General features: G+C 39.3%; 1 protein-coding gene across 1 annotated transcript in view; it reads left to right on the top strand.

The window, feature by feature from the left end:
* The window catches only part of LOC129047443 (centrosome-associated protein ALMS1-like), a 38,559-nt gene extending 15,777 nt beyond the window's left edge, over nt 1-22,782 (top strand). Inside the window, exons 3-7 of the mRNA XM_054548050.2 lie at nt 18,815-18,930; nt 19,881-20,084; nt 20,398-20,636; nt 21,388-21,571; nt 22,441-22,782. Of these exons, the coding sequence (XP_054404025.1) occupies nt 18,906-18,930; nt 19,881-20,084; nt 20,398-20,636; nt 21,388-21,571; nt 22,441-22,508 (720 nt within the window). The 5' untranslated portion in view covers nt 18,815-18,905 and the 3' untranslated portion in view covers nt 22,509-22,782. The remainder of the gene's footprint in view (nt 1-18,814; nt 18,931-19,880; nt 20,085-20,397; nt 20,637-21,387; nt 21,572-22,440) is intronic.
* Nucleotides 22,783-23,394: the final 612 nt, after the last annotated feature.

The raw sequence follows: 23,394 nt of genomic DNA, 5'->3' as shown, positions 1-23,394 counted from the left end.
CTGTGAATCGTACCATAAATCATATAAAGTAGTAACTTTTGTTTTACATTTTGAATATGTTTTGCCTTTGATTCTACTTCATCAAATACAGTTTTATTAAGTGTGGATTTGCACCATTGCTCTTTGTCCATCCTTCTACTTTTGGCTTTTCTGAGTCACTTCACTCAAGTGGAAGTAGCAACTACTTGAATTTTACTTTTTTCCCCCACCCAACTTGAAGGTCTTTTTTTGAAGTCAGTTCTACTTAAGTTCATTGTTGTAACAAATATGTTCGGTTTAAATTTTATCATTTTCCTTTTTGTTTTTTTCTACTTCTGGTAAACTTATTAAGTTAATGTTTGTTAAACTAAATTCCATTTCAAACAGTGGGGAGGAGTAAAAAACACCTCCCCACTGTTTACCATCTTAAGCATTCTTAAGTGTACAGGACAGTAATGTTAAATATATTCACATTGTTGTGAGACAGATCTCCAGAACATTTGAATATTGCAAACCTGAAACTCTATACCCATTGAATAACAACTTCCCTTGTCCTCCTCCCCCAGCTTCTGGTAACCACCATTCTACTTTCTGTCTCTGTGAATTAGTCGATACCAAGTTTGGAAGATAAGAAATATCTTTTAGTTCCTGATTTTGTGTTATAAGAGAAATAAAATATCTACCGTTTAGTGACTGACTTATTTCACTTAGCATAAGATCCTTAAGATTCATCCATGTTGTAGCATGTGACAGGATTTCCTCCCTTTTTAAGTCAGGATAATTTTCCATGGGTTGTGTGTGCCACATTTATGTATCCATTCCTCAGTGGTTGGGCATCTGTGTTGCCTCCACCTTTTGCCTGTTGTGAGTTGTGCTGCTGTGAACATGGGTATGCTATTAGCTTTTTGAGTCCCTGCTTACTGTGCTTTTGGAGACATACTCAGAAGAGGGACTGCTGAATCAAATGGTGGCTCTAATTTTCACTTTTGCAGGAACCTCAATACTGATTTCCAGAGGAGTTGTGCCATTTTACAATGCCACCGACAGTGCACATGTGACCCATTTTCTCCACATCCTCACCAACACTTGTTATTTTCTTTTTTTTTATAATAGCCATCCTAGTGGGTGTGAGGTGATATTTCAGTGTTGTTTTGATTTGCATTGCTCTGATGATTAGTGATATAGAGCATCTTTTCACATGCTTGTTGGCCATTTGTATATCAACTTTGGAGAAAAGTCTGTTCAATTCCTTTGCCCATTTTTGGTCAGGTTATTGATTTTGTTGTCGTTGTTGAATTCTGAGAGTTATTTGTGTATTCTGTATATCAGAATCATGATTTCAAATATTTTCTCCCAATGCATAGGTTGTCTTTTACTCTGTTGATTGTGTCCCCTGATGCACAAGTTAAGCCTGGTGGTCTCATTTGTCTATTTTCACTTTTGTTACCTGTGCTTTTGGTGTCATATCCAAGAAAGCATTGCCACATTCAATGTCACAAAGCCCTTTCTCTATGTTTTCTTCCAAGACTTTTTTAGTTTTAGTCCTTACACCTAGGTCTTTAATCCATTTTGGGTTAATTTTTTTATATAAGACAAGAGTGCAACTTCATTCTTTTGCATGTGGATATTCAAGTTTCCAAGCATCATTTATGAAAAATCTGTTCTTTTCCCATTGAGTGGTCTTGGCACCCTTGTCAAAAATCATCTGGGCCAGGTACGGTGGCTCACACCTATAATCCCAGCAATTTGGGAGGCTGAGGTGGGTGGATCACCTGAGGTCAGGAGTTCGAGACCAGCCTGGCCAACATGATGAAACCCTGTCTCTACTAAAAATACAAAAAATTAGCTGGGTGTGGTGGCACATGTCTATAGTCCTAGCTACTCAGGAGGCTGAGACAGGAGAATCACTTGAACCCAGGAGGCAGAGGTTGCAGTGAGCCAAGATCGTGCCACTGCACTCCAGCCTGGGCGACAGAGCAAGACTCTGTCTCAAAAAAAAAAAAAATCATTTGACCATATATGTGAGAGTTTATTTCTAGTCACTTTAGCATATATCATTGGTCTATTCATCTGTCTTTCTGCTACTATCACACTGTTTTGATTATTGCACCTTTGGTAATATGTTTGGGTTTTCTCTTGTTGTTGATTATTCTGGTTTGTTTGTTTTTTGTATGTTTCCCAGGCTGATATCGAACTGCTGGGCTCAAGTGATCCTCCAGTCTTGGTCTCCAGAAGTCCTGAGATTATAGGTCTGAGACGCAGTGCCCAGCCAGTAATAAGTTTTAAAATCAGGAAGTGTGTGTCCTCCAACATTGTTGTTCACTTTCAAAACTGTTTTGGCTGTTCAGGATATCTTATGATTTTTACTGATTTCTTGCCATTTCCAATCTTTTTTGTTCATTACTATGTAATATATGTTTCTTTTTTCTTTTTCTTTTTTTTTTGGAGATTGAGTCTCGCTCTGTCGCCCAGGCTGGAGGGCAGGGGCATGATCTCGGCTCACTACAACGGCCGCCTCCCAGGTTCAAGCGATTCTCTTGCCTCAGCCTCCTGAGTAGCTGGGATTACAGGCATGTGCCACCATGCCCGGCTAATCTTTGTATTTTTAGTAGAGATGGGGTTTCACCATGGTGGTCAGGCTGGTCTTGAACTCCTGACCTCGTGATCTGTCCGCCTCAGCCTCCCAAAGTGCTGGGATTACAGGCATGAGCCACCATGCCCGGCCATAATATATGTTTCTTTGAGCTGTTTTTCTGATAACTTAGCGGCCATGTAATCTAATTAACCAATATCCTTCAAACACTTTCTCAATCTATCACTCTCAGACACGAAACAGTATCTATTGACTCTATCATATGAAAAATTAAGAAACTGCACTTCTCCCCGCCTGTGCCCCCACATACAGACATTCCCCCAACTAACCAATACTGGTTATATTTTGTGGATTTTGTGTCAGCTCATTGTAGTAGTATTGCTACATTGACTAGCTTTACTTATTTCTGGATTCTTGTAGGTTTTTAAGATTTTAAGTCTAGTTACTTTTCTAGGGTATGTCTCAATGTTGGTCAAGCTCTGTTTTGTTTTTTTTTAATTGAGATAAAATTCACATACCATACAATTCATTCTTTTTTAGTATATAATTCAGCATGTTTTTGTATATTCAGAAAGTTATACATCCTTCACCCCTAATTCCGGAACATTTTTGTCTCCCCAAAAAGAAACCATGTGCCCATTAGCAGTTACCTCCCATTACCCTTGTTCTTGCACCCCCGCCTCAGCCCTGGCAACCACTAATCTACTAGGCAAAATAGGGTTTGCCTATTTGAGACATTCCACATAAATGGAATTGTAAAATACGTGGCGTTTTGTATCTAGCTTCTTTGACTTAACATGGTATTTTTAAGGTTGTAGCACATATCAATACTTCATTTTTTGGTTTGCAGAATAAAATCCATCATGTAGATTTACAACATTTTCTTTATATATTCATGAATGGATGGATACTTGGATTGTTTGTACTTTTTTACTTTCACAAATAATGCTGTTATAAATTGTTATAATAGATTGTGTACAAGTTTTTGTGTGGACATAATTTTTTCAGTTCTCTTGGATATATATGTAGGAGTAGAACAGCTGGGTCATATGGTAACTCTCTGTTTAACCTTTGAGTAACTCCCAAACTGTTTTCCAAAGTGGCTGCACCACATTATATTTCCACCAGGATCATATTAGGGCTTCAGTATTTCCACGTCCTCGTCAATATTTGTTATTTTCTGATTTTTGATTATAGCCATCCTAATGAGTGTGAAGTGTCATCTCATTGTCGTTTTGATTTGCATTTCTCTAATGACTAATAATGAGAAGCGCCTTTTTAAGTGCCTATTAGCCATTTGAGTATCTTCTTTGGAGAAATTTCTATTCAGATCCTATGCTCATGTTTAAATTGGCTTATTTTTGTTCTTTTATTATTGGGTTTGATGTGTTCTCTATATATTCAGAATAGCAGTCCCTTATTCAGTATATTATTTGAAAACATGTCTCCCATTCTTTGGGATGCTTTTCACTTTCTTGATGGTATCATTTGCAGTACAAAATTTTTAGTTTTGACGAAGACCAATTTATGTACTTTTGTCATTTGTGTTTTTCATGTTGTGTTTAAAACTATTGCCTAACCCAACATCACACACAAAAAAGTTTACTTCTTTGCTTTCTTCTAAGGGCGTTATAATTTTAGCTCTTAAATTAGTGTCTATGATAATTTTTTAGCTGATTTTTGTATGTGATGTGAGGCCGGGGATACTCTTTCATTGTTTTGCATATGGATATCCAGTTGACCTTGCACCATTTGTTGCAGAGACTATTCTTTCTTCCATTAAGTTGTCTGGGGTCCTTTGCCAAAAATTAATTGACCATAAATGTAAGAGTTTATTTCTAGATTCTTAATTCTATTTCACTAATCCATATGTCTCTGCATATGCCACCACCACACTGTCTTATTGTTGTTTTCTTGTGGTAAATTTTGACATGTGAGTCCTCCAACTTTGTTTTTCTTTTATAAAATTGTTTTAGCTATTTACGGGTTCTATGAACTTTAAGATCAGCTTGCCAATCTCTGAAAAAAATAAAAGGCAGCTTGAATCTTGGTAGGGATGTCATTGAATCTATAGTTGGAATTGGGGAGTATTGACATCTTAACAATATTAAGACTTCTAATCTATGAACATGGGATCTATTCCCATTTAGTTAAGTCTTCTTTCATTTCTTTCAACAATGTTTATAGGTTTTACTTCTTTGCAGTTTGGCACATCTGTCATTAAATGTATTTCTATATGTTTTATTCTTTCTAATGCCATTGTAAATGAACTTTTTTTCCTAATTTTGTTTCTAGGTTGTTTACTGCTAGTTTATAGAAATAAAACTGATTTTTCTTACGTTGATCATAGATTGTACAAGCTTGCTGAACTTGTTTATCAGCTCTAGTAATTTGTGTGTGTATATGTGTGCCTTAGGATTTTCTATATAGAATACCATGTCATCTTCAAATAGAGATGGTTTTTCTTTTTTCTTTCTAATCTCATGCTATTTTTTTCTTTTTCTTTGCTGATTGCCTTTGTTTGAACCTCCAGAACTATGTTGAATAGAAGTGGCAAGAATGGATGTCCTTGTCTTTTTCCTAATCTTAAAGGGGAAAGCTTGACAGTCATCAAGCATAATGTGAGGGGTGAGTTATTTGTCGATGCCCTTTAACAGGTTGAGGAAGTTCCCTTCCATTCCTAGTTTGTTGAGTGTTTTTACCATGAAAGGGTTTTTTGTTTTGCCAGATGCCTTTTGTATTTCTATTGAACTGATTATATGTTTTCCCTTTATTCTATTAATATGGTGCATTATATTGATTTATTCATATGATGAACCAACCTTGCATTCCTAAGATAAATCCCACTTGGTTTTGATGTGTAATCCCTCTCCTGTCTTGGATTCAGTTAGCTAGTTTTTGTAGTATTTTGCATCTATATTCACAAGGGATATTGGTCTGCAGTTCTCCTGTGATATCTTTGTCTGCCTTTGATATCAGGATAATACTGGCCTACATAGAAGGAATCAAGAAGTGATCTTTCTGGTTATGTTTTTTGTATGAGATTGTGAATAATTGGTGTTACCTCTTTTTTTTTTTTTTTTTTTTGAGACAGAGTCTCGCTCTGTCACCCAGGCTGGAGTGCAGTGACGCAATCTCCGCTCACTGCAAGCTCCGCCTCCCGGGTTCACGCCATTCTCCTGCCTCAGTCTCCCGAGCAGCTGGGACTACAGGCGCCTGCCACCACATCCGGCTAATTTTTTTTGTATTTTTAGTAGAGACGGGGTTTCACTGTGCGAGCCGGGATGCTCTCGATCTCCTGACCTCATGATCCGCCCGCCTCGGCCTCTCAAAGTGCTGGGATTACAGACGTGAGCCACGGGGCCCAGCCTGTTGTTACTTCTTCTTTAACTATTTGGCAGAACTTATCAGTGGAAGCTTGGTCCAAGCTTTTCTTTTGGAGAAGTTTTCTGATTATTAACTCAGTCTTTTCTCATTATAAGCCTACTGAGAGTTTTTATTTCTTCTTGAATCAATTTTGATCATTTCTTTATCTAGAAATTTGTCTACTTCATGTAGGTTGTCTAAATCTTGGTATATGATTGTTCATAGTATCCCCTCATCCATTCTTAATTTTAGTGATTTGAGTCTTCGGTTTTTCCTTGGTGAGTCTAGCTGAAGATTTCAGTTTTTGTTGATGTGTTCAAAGACCAAACTTTTGGTTTCTTTAATTTTCTCTTGCATTTTCCTAATCTCTGTTTTATTTATTTCCATTCTAACATTTAGCATTTCCCTCCTTCTACTTGTTTTAGTTTTAGTTACATAGAACTTTAGTTACGTAGAGCTCATCTTTTTCTAATTCCTTTTAAAAATAATTTCAATTTTTATTATAGATTAAAGGACACATGTGCACGTTTATTACATGGGTATATTGCTTGACATTGAGTTTTGGGGTACAAGTAATCCCATCACCCAGGTGGTGAGCATAGTATCCAATTGGTGGTTTTTCAGCCCATTCCCTCCTCCTTTCCTCCCATGTAGAAGTCCTCACTTTCTATTCTCATCTTTATGTATATTCAATGTTCAGCTCCCACTTGTAAGTGAGAACATGCAGTATTTGGTTTTCTGTTCTTGCATTAATTGGCTTAGGATAATGGCCTCCAGCTCCATCCATGCTGCTGCAAAGGGCATGATTTTATTTTATTTTTATGAAATACATAGTATTTCATGGTGTATATGCACCACATTTTCTTTATCCATCCACTATTGGTGGCCACCTAGGTTGATTTCACGTCTTTGCTATTGTGAATAGTGCAGGAATCAGCATGTGAGTACATGAGTTTTTTTGATAGAATGAATTATTTTCCTTTGAATATATACCCAGTAGTGGGATTGCTGGGTAGAACAGTGGTTCTTTTCAGTTCTTTGAGAAATCTCCCAACTGCTTTATACAGTGGCTGAATCAGTTTGCATTCCTACTAACAGTGTATAAGCATTCCCTTTTCTCTGCAGCCTTGACTGCATCTGTTATTTTTTGACTTTTTAATAATCAGAATTCTGACTGGTGTGAGATGTTATCTCATTGTGGTTTTGATTTGTGTTTCTCTGATGAATAGTGGTGTTGAACATTTTTTCATGTTTGTCAGCTGCTTGTACATCTTCTTTTGAGAAGTGTCTTCCTGTTCTTTGCTCCCCCCACCTTTTCTTTTTGAGAAAGGGTCTCACTCTGTCACCTAGGTGGTAGTGCAGTGGCACGATCTTGGCTCACTGCAACCTCTGCCTCCCAGGTTCAAGCAATTCTTGTGCCTCAGCCTCCTGAGTAGCTGGGATTACAGGTATGCAACACCACACCCAGCTAATTTTTAAATTTTTAGTAGAGATGGGGTTTTGCCATATTGGCCAGGCTGGTCTTGAACTCCTGGCCTCAAGTGATCTTCCCACCTTGGCCTCCCAAAGTGCTGAGATTACAGGTGTGAGCCACTGTGCCCAGCCCCTTTGCCCATTTTTACAAATGGAATTATTTGATTTTTGCTTTTTTAATTTTTATATTTCCTTACAGATTCTGGACATTAGATATTTGTTGGATGCATAATTTCCTAATATTTTCTCCCATTCTGTGAGTTGTCTCTTGATTGATAATTTATTTTACTGTGCAGAAGCTCTTTAGTTTAATTAGGTACCAATCATCAATTTTTTGTTTTTGTTACAGTTGCTGTTCAGGACTTAGCCATAAATTATTTTCCAAAGCCAATATTGAGAAGGGTATTCCCTAGGTTTTCTTCTCGGATTTTTATAGTTTGAGGTCCTCCATTTAAATCTCTAATGTATCTTGATTTTTTTAAATATAGTGAGAGGTAAAGGTTCAGTTTCTTTTGCATATGACTAGCGAGTTATCCCAGCACTATTTATTGAATACAGAGTTCTTTCCTTATTGCTTATTTTTACCAATTTTTTGAAGGTCAGATGGTTGTAGGTGTGCAGGTTTATTTCTGAGTTCTCTACTCTGTGCAGGTTTATTTCTGAGTTCTTTACTCTGTTCCATTGGTCTATTTGTCTATTTTTGTACAAGTACCATGCTGTTTTGTTTACTGTAGACTTATAGTAGAGTTTGAAATTGGTAATGTGATGCCTTTGGCTTTGTTCCTTTTGCTTAGGATTGCTTTGACTATTTGGGTTCTTGTTTGGTTCCGAATGAATTTTAGAATACATTTTTCTAATTCTGTGAAAAATGATATTGCTATTTTGATAAGGATAGCATTGAATCTGTAAATTGCTTTGGGAAGTATGGCCATTTTAACAATAATGTCGATTCTTCTCATCCATAAGCATGGAATTTTTTTCCATTTATTTGTCATCTCTGATTTCATTCAGCAATGTTTTACAGTTTTCCTTGTAGAGATCTTTCACCTCCTTGATTAGGTATTTCATTTTTTGTGGTTATTGTAAATGGGATTCTGTTCTTCATTTGGTTCTCAGCTAGAATGTTATTGATGTAGAGAAATGCTACTGATTTTATGTCCTGGAACTTTACTGAATTTGTTCATCAGTTCCAGGAGGCTTTTGGTGGAGTCTTTAGGGTATTCTATGTAACTCATATCATTAGCAAAGAGAGATATTTTGACATTTTGTTTTCCTATTTGGATGCCTTTCACTTCTTTCTCTTCCATAATTGCTCTGGCTCAGAATTCCCATACTAGAAGTGATGAGAATGGGCATCCTTGTCTTGTTCCAGTTCTCAAGGGGAATACTTCCAACTTTTGCCTACATGACGGTATGATGTTGGCTCTGTTAGTCATAGATAGCTCTTATTATTTTGAGGTGTGTTCCTTCAATGCCTTGTCTGTTAAGGGTTTTTATCTTGAAGGGTTGTTGGATTTCATGGAAGATGTTTTGTGCATCTACTGAGATGATCATATGGTTTTTAAATTCTGTTTATGTGGTGAATCACATTTATTCATTTGCATATGTGGAATCAAACTTTCATCCCAGGAATAAACTATGCTTGATGGTGGTGAACGAACTTTTTTGATGTGCTTCTGGATTCAGTTTGCTAGTATTTTGTTGAGAATTTTTATATCTATGTTCTTCAGCGATATTGGCCTGAAGTTTTCTTTTTTCATCATGTCTCTGCCAAATTTTGATATCAAGATGATGCTAGCCTTGTATAAGGAGTTAAGGAAAAGCCCCTTCTCCTCATTGTTTTAGGATAGTTTCAGTAGGATTTATATAAGTTCTTTGTATGTCTGGTAGAATTCAGCTGTGACTCCATCTCATCCAGGGCTCTTTTTAGTTGGCAGTTTTTTTTTTTTTTTTAAATGACTGATTCCATTCCTTGGTCTGTTACTGTTATTGGTCTGTTCAAGTTTTCACTTTCTTCCTGGTTCAATCTTGGTTGGTTGTGTGTTTCCAGAAATTTAACCATTTTCTCTAAATATTCTTATATGTGTGCGTGGAGGTGTTCATAATAGTCTTTGAGAATCTTTTGTATTTTTGTGGGATCTGTTGTAATGTCATCTTTGTCATTTCTGATTGTGCTTATTTGTATCTTCTACTTTTTTTCTTTGTTAATCTAGCTAGTGATCCATCAATCTTGTTTATTCTTTCAAAAAAGCAACACTTCATTTCATTGATCTTTTCATATGGACTTTCGGGTCTCAATTTCATTCAGTTTGTCTCTGATTTTAGTTATTTCTTTTCTTCTACTAGCTTTGAAGTTGAATTGTTGTTGTTGTTGTTTTTGTCTAGTTCGTCTAGGTGCAATGTTAGATGGTTAATTTGAGATCTTTCTAACCTCTTGACTAAGGCAGTTAGCACTATAAACTTTCCCCTTAACACCACTTTAGCTATAGCCCAAGAGTTTTGGTAATTTGTGTCTCTATTTTCATTAATTTCAAATAATTTTTAAATTTCTGCCTTAATTTCATTGCTCACCCAAGAGTGATTCAGAAGCAAATGCTTTAATTTCCATGTTTTTGTGTTATTTTGAGAGATCACCTTGGTACTGAATTCTGTTTTTATTGCACTATGGTCCAAGCATATGCTTGTTATGTTTCTTTTTTTTTAAATTTATTGAGAGCTTTATGGGCAAGCATGTAGTCCATCTTATAATATACTCTGTGTGTGGATGAGAAGATTGTATATTCTGTGGTTGTTGGGTGGATTATTCTGTACTAGCTCCAATTGGTTAAGTGTCCAGCTTAAGGCCAGAATTTCATTGTTAGTTTTCCACCATGTGGGTGCCTCCCAGGGGAACACAGAGCTGTGCCACTAACAGAATTCAGACAGAGGTGGGTCCACTATGCTTGGAGCCCCAAATAGTGTGCCCCACACAGCTAGGAGGAGCAGGAGTGGGTGGAGTCACCTGCTTTACCGTCTGAGTGCTTCCCAGGGAAAGACAGAGCTCTGCCCACCTAAAGAGTTCAGGCAAAAATGGGTCTGCTGTGTAGGAAGCCCCACCAAGTATGCACCTCCCAGCTATGAGCAGCAGGGGTAGCTGGAGTCGCTCACTCCACCATCTGGGTGCTTCGTAGGAGAGAATGGGGCTGCACCCATCCGCAGAGTTTAGACAGAAGTGGGGTCACTGTGCTAGAAGCTGGCATCAAGCATTGTCTTGTGAGGGGGAGTTGAGCAATCTTACCACCCCCAGGCACCACAACTGCAGCCTGTATTAGGGTTATGGCAGATGGCACCAGGCTGCTCTGGGGTCCAAGGCCTATGGAGGTCCCTTGTGGACTTGAGTGTTGCCTCTGTAAACACTCTGGGCATGCAGCTCTCTGTATCAGTCTATATGCCTAGGGGTCAGGAGGAATCTCCCATCCCAGGATTGCACAGGTCCCCTCAGGAAGTATAGGTCCCCCAGGGGCTCTCACTCACTATGGAAACCATTTAGTTGCCCATAGTAATGTGGTTGAATTCTCTTTAACTGCCTTATACATGTTTATAAGTTGCTGTTTGAATCCCCTTCCCAGGACATGACTGGTAATTGTGTGTGGTTTGTATTAATTTTGTTCCTTGGAGCTTGGGGAAGCCAGAGAGGGAGTAGGTGATTCTAGGACTCTGTACAACCTCCTGAATTGACATTTTTCTCTGCGATTGTTTTAAAACTCACAAACTGATGGCTGCTTTAGCAATTGCAGGCTAAGGGAAATATCTAGTTCTGTGGGACGTGCCCTTGAGGTTTTGCTTTTGTACTTCTTTAAGGTGGCTGTTGGCTGCTTTGGTGGCTTCCTAGTGTACAGTAATATTGCTGGGCCTGATTTTTTTTCTAGCAAATCCTTATAATGCAGCTAAGATATTTAGATCTAAGAGATAATTTCCAGACATTTTTCTGATTTCTTTCTGGCTAGAAGGGGTATATGATTAATCTTCATTCAAGCTAGGACAGAAATGCTGTTTTCGTTTTTAAACAGGGTTGCATGTCTCTAGTTGAGAAGTTTATCTCTTACCTCAGTCACCTTTTCTATCAAAAGTGGGCTATCCGTAGGGTATTTTGAATGTAATGACTCACCTTTCACCCTCTATGTATGATTCTTTGTGGAGAAAAAGCTGTGTATTAGCTCTAAATTTGTGATATGAGTTGAGCCCCTTCTCTGGATTCTGAAGATTCTTTTCATGTTTTGTTTGTTTGTATATTTCAGTTATGGAAGAGAAGATTCATTACGCCTATTTCCTAAAATCCATCATCTATTTTCTCAGTGTTTCTCTCTCTCCTATTTACTCAGCTTCTCTGTTTCTATAGGCTGCTTCCTCTTCACTGGAACCATGCTTTAGTCGTTCCTCACATGGACTGGGGAGGACAAGTGTGACAGGATGGCTTCTGTTGATGTTTCTACCGCCTTACATCTTTCTCTTTATTACCAGATATGTATTCTTTTATTATGTATAAAGGTAAAAGGATAGTTAAATATAAAGAGTTCAGACAACATAGAAAATAAAAAGGCCTTGAAATTCATCCATAATTCTCCCCATCCTGACATAGTCCTGATTAACATTTTTATATATAATCTTCCAGTTTTATATTCTTTGATTCACACACCTTGTTTTATTTTAAAAAATGGAATTATAGCAAGTGATTTGAAACTCTTATTTCCAACTTTTGTTTGTTTTGAAACCGTTCATTTAATATATCATAATAGACATCTGTGTGAAATACAGATTTATGTATTTTTAGTTGCTTTATGAATTCCATTGTATACTTATACTGTTTAATTAGTTCCCTAATAACAGATATTTAAATCATTTAAAATATTTCTTTTTTTCTTTATCATTATTATATTATACTTTAAGTTCTAGGGTACACAATGTGCAGGTTTTTTACATATGTCTACATGTGCCATGTTGCTGTGCTGCACCCATTAACTCATCATTTACATTAGGTATATCTCCTAATGCTATCCCTCCCCGCTCCCCCTACCCCACAACAGGCCCCGGTGTGTGATGTTCCCCACCCTGTGTCCAAGTGTTCTCATTGTTCAATTCCCACCTATGAGCGAGAATATGTGGTGTTTGTTTTTCTGTCCTTGTGATAGTTTGCTCAGAATGATGGTTTCCAGCTTTATCCATGCCCCTACAAAGGATACGAACTCATCCTTTTTTATGGCTGCATAGTATTCCATAGTGTATATGTGCCACATTTTCTTAATCCAGTCTATCATTGATGGACATTTGGGTTGGTTCCAGGTCTTTGCTATTGTGAATAGTACGTGTGCATGTGTCTTGATAGTAGCATGATTTATAATCCTTTGGGTGTATAGCCAGTAATGGGATGGCTGGGTCAAATGGTATTTCTAGTTCTAGATCCTTGAGGAATCGCCACACTATCTTCCACAATGGTTGAACTAGTTTACCGTCCCACCAACAGTGTAAAAGTGTTCCTATTCCTCCACATCCTCTCCAGCACCTGTTGTTTCCTGACTTTATCGCCATTGTAACTGGTGTGAGATGGTATCTCATTGTGGTTTTGATTTGCATTTCTCTGATGGTCAGTGATGATGAGCATTTTTTCATGTGTCTATTGGCTGCAGAAATGTCTTCTTTTGAGAAGTGTCTGTTCATATCCTTCGCCCACTTTTTGAAGGGATTGTTTGTTTTTTTCTTGTAAATTTGTTTAAGTTCTTTATAGATTCTGGATATTAGCCCTTTATCAGATTGGTAGATTGCAAAAATTTTCTCCCATTCTGTAGGTTGCCTGTTCACTCTGATGGTGGTTTCTTTTGCTGTGCAGAATCTCTTTAGTTTAATTAGATCCCATTTGTCTATGTTGGCTTTTGTTGCCATTGCTTTTGATGTTTTAGTCATGAAGTCCTTGCCCATGCCTATGTCCTGAATGGTATTGCCTAGGTTTTCTTCTAGGGTTTTTATGGTTTTAGGTCTAACATTTAAGTCTTTAATCCATCTTGAATTAATTTTTGTATAAGGTTTAAGGAAGGGATCCAGTTTCAGCTTTCTACATATGGCTAGCCAGTTTTCCCAGCACCATTTATTAAATAGGGAATCATTTCCCCATTTCTTGTTTTTGTCAGGTTTGTCAAAGATCAGATGGTTGTAGATGTGTGGTATTACTTCTGAGGGCTCTGTTCTGTTCCATTGGTCTATATCTTTGTTTTGGTACCAGTACCATGCTGTTTTGGTTACTATAGCCTTGTAGTATAGTTTGAAGTCAGGTAGCGTGATGCCTCCAGCTTTGTTCTTTTGGCTTAGGATTGTCTTGACAATGCGGGCCCTTTTTTGGTTCCATATGAACTTTAAAGTAGGTTTTTCCAGTTCTGTGAAGAAAGTCATTGGTAGCTTGATGGGGATGGCGTTGAATCTATAAATTACTTTGGACAGTATGGCCATTTTCATGATACTGATTCTTCCTATCCATGAGCATGGAATGTTCTTCCACTTGTTTGTGTCCTCTTTTATTTCGTTGGGCAGTGGTTTGTAGTTCTCCTTGAAGAGGTCCTTCACATCCCTTTTAAATTGGATTCCTAGGTATTTTATTCTCTTTGAAGCAGTTGTGAATGGGAGTTCACTCATGATTTGGCTCTCTGTTTGTTATTGGTGTATAGGAATGCTTGTGATTTTTGCACATTGATTTTGTATCCTGAGACTTTGCTGAAGTTGCTTATCAGCTTAAGGAGATTTTGGGCTGAAACAATGGGGTGTTCTACATATACAATCATGTCATCTGCAAACAGGGACAATTTGACTTCCTCGTTTCCTAATTGAATACCCTTTATCTCTTTCTCCTGCCTGATTGCCCTGGCCAGAACTTCCAACACTATGTTGAATAGGAGTGGTGAGAGAGGGCATCTCTGTCTTGTGCCAGTTTTCAAAGGGAATGCTTCCAGTTTTTGTCCATTCAGTATATTGGCTGTGGGTTTGTCATAAATAGCTCTTATTATTTTGAGATACATCCCATCAATACCTAATTTATTGAAAGTTTTTAGCATGAATAGCTGTTGAATTTTGTTGAAGGCCTTTTCTGCATCTATTGAGATAATCATGTGGTTTTTGTCTTTGGTTTTGTGTATATGATGGATTATGTTTATTGGTTTGCTTATGTTGAAGCAGCCTTGCATCCCAGGGATGAAGCCAACTTGATTGTGATGGATAAGCTTTTTGATATGCTGCTGGATTCAGTTTGCCAGTATTTTATTGAGGATTTTCGCATCAGTGTTCATCAGGGATATTGGTCTAAAATTCTGTTTTTTTTGTTGTGTCTCTGCCAGGCTTTGGTATCAGGATGATGCTGGCCTCATAAAATGAGTTAGGGAAGATTCCCTCTTTTTCTATTGATTGGAATAGTTTCAGAAGGAATGGTACCAGCTCCTCTTTGTACCTCTGTCAGAATTCGGCTGTGAATCCATCTGGTCCTGGAGTTTTTTTGGTTGGTAGGCTATTAATTATTGTCTCAATTTCATAGCCTGTTATTGGTCTATTCAGGGATTCAGTTTCTTCCTGGTTTAGTCTTGGGAGGATGTATGTGTCCAGGAATGTATCCATTTCTTCTAGATTTCCTAGTTTATTTACATAGAGATGTTTATAGTATTCTCTGATGGTAGTTTGTATTTCTGTGGGATCGGTGGTGATATCCCCTTTATCATTTTTTACTGCGTCTATTTGATTCTTCTCTCTTTTCTTCTTTATTAGTCTTGCTAGTGGTGTATCAATTTTGCTGATCTTTTCAAAAAACCAGCTCCTGGACTCTTTGATTTTTGGAAGGGTTTTTTGTGTCTCTATCTCCTTCAGTTCTGTTCTGATCTTAGTTATTTCTTGCCTTCTGCCAGCTTTTGAATGTATTTGCTCTTGTTTCTCTAGTTCTTTTAATTGTGACATTAGGTTGTCAATTTTAGATCTTTCCTGCTTTCTCTTGTGGGCATTTAGTGTGATACATTTTCCTCTACACACTGCTTTAAATGTGTCCCAGAGATTCTGGTATGTTGTGTCTTTGTTCTCATTGGTTTCAAAGAACATCTTTATTTCTGCCTTCATTTCATTATGTACCCAGTAGTCATTCAGGAGCAGATTGTTCAGTTTCCATGTAGTTGAGCGGTTTTGAGTGAGTTTCTTAATCCTGAGTTCTAATTTGATTGCACTGTGGTCTGAGAAACAGTTTGTTATAATTTCTATTCTTTTACATTTGCTGAGGAGTGCTTTACTTCCAACTATGTGGTCAATTTTGGAATAAGTGCGATGTGGTGCTGAGAATGTATATTCTGTTGATTTGGGGTGGAGAGTTCTGTAGATGTCTATTATGTCTGCTTTGTGCAGAGCTGAGTTCAAGTCCTGGATATCCTTGTTAACTTTCTGTCCTGTTGATCTGTCTAATGTTGACAGTGGGGTGTTAAAGTCTCCCATTACTATTGTGTGGGAGTCTAAGTCTCTTTGTAGGTCTCTAAGAACTTGCTTTATGAATTTGGGTGCTCCTGTATTGGGTGCATATATATTTAGAATAGTTAGCTCTTCTTGTTGAATTGATCCCTTTACCGTTTTGTAATGGCCTTCTTTGTCTGTTTTGATCTTGTTGGTTTAAAGTCTGTTTTATCAGAGACTAGGATTGCAACCGCTGCTTTTGTTTGTTTGTTTTCCATTTGCTTGGTAGATCTTTCTCCATCTCTTTATTTTGAGCCTATGTGTGTCTCTGAACATGAGGTGGGTCTCCTGAATACAGCACACCGATGGGTCTTGACTCTTTATCCAATTTGCCAGTCTGTGTCTTTTAATTGGAACATTTAGCCCATTTATATTTAAAGTTAATATTGTTATGTGTGAATTTGATCCTGTCATTATGATGTTAGCTGGTTATTTTGCTCATTAGTTTATGCAGTTTCTTCCTTGCCTTGATGGTCTTTACAATTTGGCATGTTTTTGCAATGGCTGTTACCAGTTGTTCCTTTCCATGTTTAGTGCTTCCTTCAGGAGCTCTTGTAAGGCAGGCCTGGTGGTGACAAAATCTCTCAGCATTTGTTTGTCTGTAAAGGATTTTATTTCTCCTTCACTTATGAAGCTTAGTTTGGCTGGATATGAAATACTGGGTTGAAAATTCTTTAAGAATGTTGAATATTGGCCCCCACTATCTTCTGGCTTGTAGTTTCTGCTGACAGATCCGCTGTTAGTCTGATGGGCTTCCCTTTGTGGGTAACCCACCCTTTCTCTCTGGCTGCCCTTAACATTTTTTCCTTCATTTCAACCTTGGTGAATCTGACTATTATGTGTCTTGGAGTTGCTCTTCTCAAGGAGTATCTTTGTGGCATTCTCTGTATTTCCTGAATTTGAATGTTGGCCTGCCTTCCTAGATTGGGGAAGTTCGCCTACATAATATCCTGAAAAGTGTTTTTCAACTTGGTTCCTTTCTCCCCGTCACTTTCAGGTACAACAATCAGGCGTAGATTTGGTCTTTTCACATAGTCCCATATTTCTTGGAGGCTTTGTTCATTTCTTTTTGCTCTTTTTTCTCTAAACTTCTCTTCTCACTTCATTTCATTCATTTGATTTTCAATCACTGATACCCTTTCTTCCACTTGATCGAATAGGCTACTGAAGCTTGTGAATGAATTAAGTAGTTCTCATCCCATGGTTTTCAGCTCCATCAGGTCATTTAAGGTCTTCTCTATGCTGTTTATTCTAGTTAGCCATTTGTCTAATCTTTTTTCAAGGTTTTTTATCTTCTTTGTGATGGGTTTGAACATCCTCCTTTAGCTCGGAGAAGTTTGTTATTACCAATCATCTGAAGCTTCCTTCTGTCAACTCATTAAAGTCATTCTCCTTCCAGCTTTATTCCATTGCTGGCGAGGAGCTGCATTCCTTTGGAGGAGAAGAGGCGCTCTGATTTTTAGAATTTTCAGCTGTTCTGCTCTGTTTTTTCCCCATCTTTGTGGTTTTATCTACCTTTGATCTTTGATGATGGTGATGTACAGATGGGGTTTTCATGTGGATGTCCTTTCTGTTTGTTAGTTTTCCTTCTAACAGTCAGGACCCTCAGCTGCAGGTCTGTTGGAGTTTGCTGAAGCTCCACTCCAGACCCTGTTTGCCTGGGTATCACCAGCAGAGGCTGCAGAATAGCAAATATTGCAGAACAGCAAATGTTGCGGCCTGATCCTTCCTCTGGAAGCTTAGTCTCAGAGGGGCACCTGGCTGTATGAGGTGTCAGTAGGCCCCTACTGGGAGGTGTCTCCCAGTTAGGCTACTCAGGGGTCAGGGACCCACTTGAGGAGCCAGTCTCTCCATTCTCAGATCGCAAACTCCGTGCTGGGAGAAATACTACTCTCTTCAAAGCTGTCAGACAGGGATGTTTAAGACTGCAGAAGTTTCTGCTGCCTTTTGTTCAGCTATGCCCTGCCCCTAGAAGTGGAGTCTACAGAGGTAGGCAGGCCTTGTTGAGCTGTGGTGGGCTCCACCCAGTTCGAGCTTCCCAGCCGCTTTGTTTACCTACTCAAGCTTCAGCGATGGCGGGCGCCCCTCCCCCAGCCTCGCTGCTGCCTTGCAGTTTGATCTCAGACTGCTGTGCTAGCAGTGAGTGAGGCTCCGTGGGCATGGGACCCTCCAAGCCAGGCATGAGGTATAATCTCCTGGTGTCCCATTTGCTAAGACTGTTGGAAAAGTGCAGTATTACCGTGGGAGTGTCCTGATTTTCCAGCTACCATCTGTCATGGAGTCCCTTGGCTAGGAAAGGGAATTCCCCTACCCCTTGCACTTCCCGGATGAGGTGATGCCCCACCCTGCTTCAGCTCACACTCCATGGGCTGCACCCACTGTCCAACAAGCCCCATTGAAATGAACCTGGTATCTCAGTTGTAAATGAGGAAATCACCCATCTTCTGCATCACTCACGCTGGGGGCTATAAACTGGAGCTGTTCCTATTCGGCCATCTTGGAACCCTCTGTTGGTTTTGAAATTCATCACTTTTTTTAGCTATCTCCAAGCCTCTTTATCTGACATGAAAATTATATGCAGGTGTCACTTCAGAATTTCATTATGAAGATGCATCAGACTAATGTTTGGCTAGTAGTCTCTTCAGAGTTTTTCTAAGCCCGGTGAAAATAGCCAGGCTTTTTTTGTCTTACCACCTTATAACAGCTTAAGTCCTATCCAACTACAACATTCTCCCTATCACAGATACAAGGCAGCATGTTCACATTATCTCAAGCTTCCTCCAAATGCATCTCAACAGTTTGAATTGGATTAGAAAGAGGACTTGTTGGCTTGCTTATCCTGTGGGTAACTGTGACATTGACTGCAGGTAATAATAACAAGATCTCTTTTATTCTTCTAGGTAGCAAACCATGTGATTTCTTCTGACTCTGTTTCCTCTTCTGCCAGTAGTTCCTGAGCTTGAACTCTACTTTTTGCAACAAGCAAAATGTACACATGTTAAACAAGGGCACACAAGCAGGTAATTACTTGAATCTAAACTTTTTCACTGAAACACATTGAAATGGCTCTTAAACATATAAGATACTCAACCTCAATCATAATAAAGGACATGAAGATAAAACTATATCCAACTGCCAATTTTCATCTTATCAGATTGGCAAAAATTCAAGTTTGATGGCAAGTTTGTGGGCAAGAGTGTAGGGAAGTGGGTTCCCTTGTATATTCCAGTGGGAGTAGAAGTTGGTTCATTGTGAAAGGCAATTTGACAGGTCCTATCAAAATTACTTTCACTCAGCATTTTTACTTTTGAAATGTCTGCTATAGATATACTATGAATATGTGGAATTTAGCCTATAGATATACTCGCATATGTGCAAAATAGTGTACAAAATTAACCACTGAAACGTTTTTTATAGCAGAAGATTAAAATGAATTTAGGTGTTCCTCAATAGCTGAATGATTACATAAATTATTGTATATCTAGATAATGAATGAAATTCTACATAGAATGAGGAAGCTCTCTCTGTACTAACATGGAAAGTTCTCCAAGGCATATAATTGATTTTAAGAAAAGGTACAGAACAGTGTATAGCATACTACAATATGAATTTTTTTAATAAAAGAAATAAAGGAGGGAAGAGAATTGCTTAAATGTGCAAAACGAATTCTCTGGAACCATATGGGGTTGTAAACAGAGTAAATGGAGACCAGAAGTAGGAAGGAGGATTTTTAGCTATTGCCTTTCTATACTTTTGGTTTTATAAAATAACAGTAAATAAACTTTCATCTTGATTTGTTTCCTCGCCTCAAATCCTGTCTTTACTTCTGTCAACCTCTTCCTTACCTGGGTGACTACCAAAAGGGATTGTATTTTTGAAACATTAAGAAGAATTGACTTACTCACTTGAATAAACCTGTCAACTCAACTGCAAGGTTACTCCCAGAGACACCTATGATCCTTCCCCTCAGGTAACTTGGAGATTGTGAATGGTACCAAAAAACACATTCGAGATGTTGGGATAACTTTCCCAACTCCAAGTTCCAGTGAGGCTAAATTGGAAGAGTACAGTGATGTGACTTCTTGGTCAGAAGAAAAACGTGAAGAGAAAATGCTCTTTAATGGTTATCCTGGGGAAAGAAAGTTAAAAAAGAACAAGAAGAATTCCCATGAAGGTTAGTTTCTCAATCCAGATCTTGTAGTAGAGAAACTAGTGAATTTCAAGTCCCCTGTCATGCTGACTCTGTGTTTCCAAGTGACTTTACGTGGCCCCCACCTACCCCCAGCCACCACCTTGTCAGGTTTTCAAAGTCCAGCACTGTAGTTACATAGTCATCCCTGTAGAGAAACAGGACTCAAGGGCACCCTGTGGCCGCTGACCGCTGAGATCCCTAAGAGCCTGCATTATATGCATGTTCTTGATGAGAGCTGGGTGGGGCTGTAAAAGAGTGAAAAATCTGTTTTCCTTCTAAAAACTATTTCCTGTAGGAGTTTCCTGGTTTGTTCCTGTGGAAAATGTGGAGTCTGGATCAAAGAAGGAAAACGTGCCCAATACTTGTGGCCCTGGCATCTCCTGGTTTGAACCAATAACCAAGACCAGACCCTGGAGGGAGCCACTGCGGGAGCAGAACTGGCAGGGGCAGCACCTGGACAGTCGGGGCCTGGCAGGCCCAGGCAGAGAGGATGGCAGAGACCCACTGAAGCCGTTTGTGAGAGCAAACCTGCAGGTGCAGTGACGTTGACTTAACTTTAGCCCTACATGTAGGGAGAAGAAGGGCAAGGTGCAGAGAAGCTGGCTCTGTGACTTGGCTAGCAGAGGTATAGGCCTGAGACGCTCTTCTCCAGCACCTCTGCAGTTCACCTGTTTTCACACGTGAGGACTGGGTTTCTCATCATCTATCAAAGGCTGCCTTACTCTTAACCATAGATGGTGCATCACCATCAGGATCTGGGGACAAGGCCACAGGAGGGAGGATTTGTGTCTCTGCTCATCAGGTTTGTGGGTCCCTGTGTGTGGAGGGCCCAGAGGCCTGATGCTTGTGCAGCCTCATGCATGTTCCTCCATGTCCACAGCTCCTGTTTCTGCTCCATGTTGGATTTAAAGGAAACCAAGTCTCTTCTGATATGTCCCTTGGGGGATAAAGAAATGTTATTAATGATGTATTTGTTTGAATAGATCTTTAAAATAGCAGCATGGGCAGAGCTGTATTGCGTTGATGTTTCAGAGAGTTGTAATCGCCATAGTCTTAGTTCCTGGCCTATGCTGAAGGCATGTCTTTGATCCCTGCGGGTTCCAAGCTGGAGCTCTCCCCCATAGAGAGGTGTCAGAGGATTCTTCAACTCTAGATATTTTCTCGGCATTTGAATCAGGCTTCCCCAAACCTCTTGGGCAGGTGGTGTGTTTCCAGGCATTTGGAGAGTAGATTGCATCATTAATGTGAGGCTGGGCATTTTCTTTTTTTTTTTTTTTTTTTTAAGGAATCGCTTCAGTTTCACAGATCTGACTTCATCTTCCGCACTGGGGAGCGGATAAAGCACCTGAAGTTAATAGTCCAGGAGAGAAAGCTGCAGAGCATGTTACAGAGCGAGCGGGATGCACTATTCAACAGTGACAGGGAACGGCAGGGCCACCAGAATCGCATGCGCCCGCTGCCCAAGAGAGGTATGCCCTGCCCGTTCACTTTCCTGTGAGTGGAATAGAAAGGCAAGGTCTGCTGCTGTGCTGCAGAGCCCTGCTAAAGGTCAGGCCAGGCCAGTTATGTGGGCAGACAGCGACCTTTTGCTTGCCAAGACAAACCTTCTTAGCTAGCAGAACCTCCCCAACTTAGCCGTCGGCACACTCATGATCCAAGTAAGCCCAGTTACTCTAGCCCTGTCACTGCATCTTAAACCATCTCTGTGTCTGTGAGCAAGTTAGTTCCAAAAGTATATTGATTTTTCCTGAAAAGATGGGGCTGATTCCAGGCTTCCCTACCTCTTAGGATGGTAATAATAATAATAAACACATAGTCCTTACATCTTGCCCAGGCACTGTTCACATTAGCGCTTACAACACTCTCAGTAGGTGCTATTAATATATCTACTTTATAGTGAGAAAACTGAATCAAAGGGAGATTAAGTACCTCTCCCAGGATGACATACCTAGTAAGTAAAAGCTAAGATTTGAACCCAGGTGCGCTCCTCTGGAGTCTGCATTCTTAACAATTATGATAAGCAGAACTTGATAAAATAATGAAAGCTGTGAAAACTACAAAGCACTACCTAATTCTTTCATCCAACCTTACCTAGAAACTGGCCAGTTTTTTAATTCAAAGCCTAGTCTTTGCTACAGAGTGTTAGGTCCTTAGGGCCTTAGGCTGCTGTCCCTGTTACCCTAGTCTAACCCTGGCTTTCCTTGGTCATTGCTCCCCACCCAGTCTTGCCAGCTCAGGGTAGGGGCACCAAGTCCTAGCAGCTCCCTCTCCCAGCTCTTGCGCCACACCCTCTGGGTTAAGTCACTGTCCACTGAAAACCCTTTCTTCTCTTGCTTAGTCTTCCTGGCTATCCAGAAGAACAAGCCTATCAGCATGAAGGAAATGATTCAGAGGTCCAAATGGTAAGACCAAGAAAACAAGAGTTCGTGTACAAGTGTAAACCAGGCCACCAAGTGGTCAGGAGCTCTGGCTTGCACCCAGAATAAAGGCATTATGCTCAAGTTTAAACAAACATTATGAGAAAGTTGTGAGAGTCATTTCTCACTTATGGCACTGAAAAAAAAAGTAGCACATCATGGTATGAATGACTCATATGAAAAAGATGAAAAAATCCTCACTAATTTGCATGTCTTAGACTCCTCTTTATTAGAAACCTAAATGTAAATAAAGAATATTTAAAGCTGGATGCAGTGGGTCACGCCTGTAATCCCAGCACTTTGGGAGGCCAAGGTGGATGGATCACTTGAGGTCAGGAGTTCGAGACCAGCCTGGCCAACATGGTGAAACCCCGTCTCTACTAAAAATACAAAAATTAGCCAGGCGTGGTGGTGCACACCTGTAATCCCAGCTACTCGGAAAGCTGAGCCGGGAGGATCCCTTGAACCTGGGAGGCAGAGGTTGCAGTGAGCTTAGATGGCACTACTACACTCCAGTCTGGGTGACAGAGCAAGACTCCATCTCAAAAAAAAAAAAAAAGGTTATTTTAAAATAAAATTAAATATGTATTTGGGTTATACCTTTTATCTTAGCAATCCCATTTCTTGGAATTGATCCCATATGGTGAGAAAGAGCAATGTTCTCCAGAACACATTAAGTTAAACTTTTTTTAAAAATTAAATTTTTGAAGCATGTGAACACTGTTTCCATTTGTGGTCTTTAAAAGTAAATATTTGTGCCTATGTAGATGTGTATACTTTTATATGCATAGAATATTTCTGGAAGACAGAAAAACCTGATAATACTGATTGCCTTTGGAAAGGAGAACTGATGTAGTACAGATGTAGTAGATTTT

Source organism: Pongo abelii, chromosome 12 (assembly GCF_028885655.2).
Source record: "Pongo abelii isolate AG06213 chromosome 12, NHGRI_mPonAbe1-v2.0_pri, whole genome shotgun sequence".
Lineage (NCBI taxonomy): Eukaryota > Metazoa > Chordata > Mammalia > Primates > Hominidae > Pongo > Pongo abelii.
The sequence above is the reverse complement of the archived record's forward strand: the minus strand, read 5'-3'. Positions and strand labels throughout refer to the sequence as shown.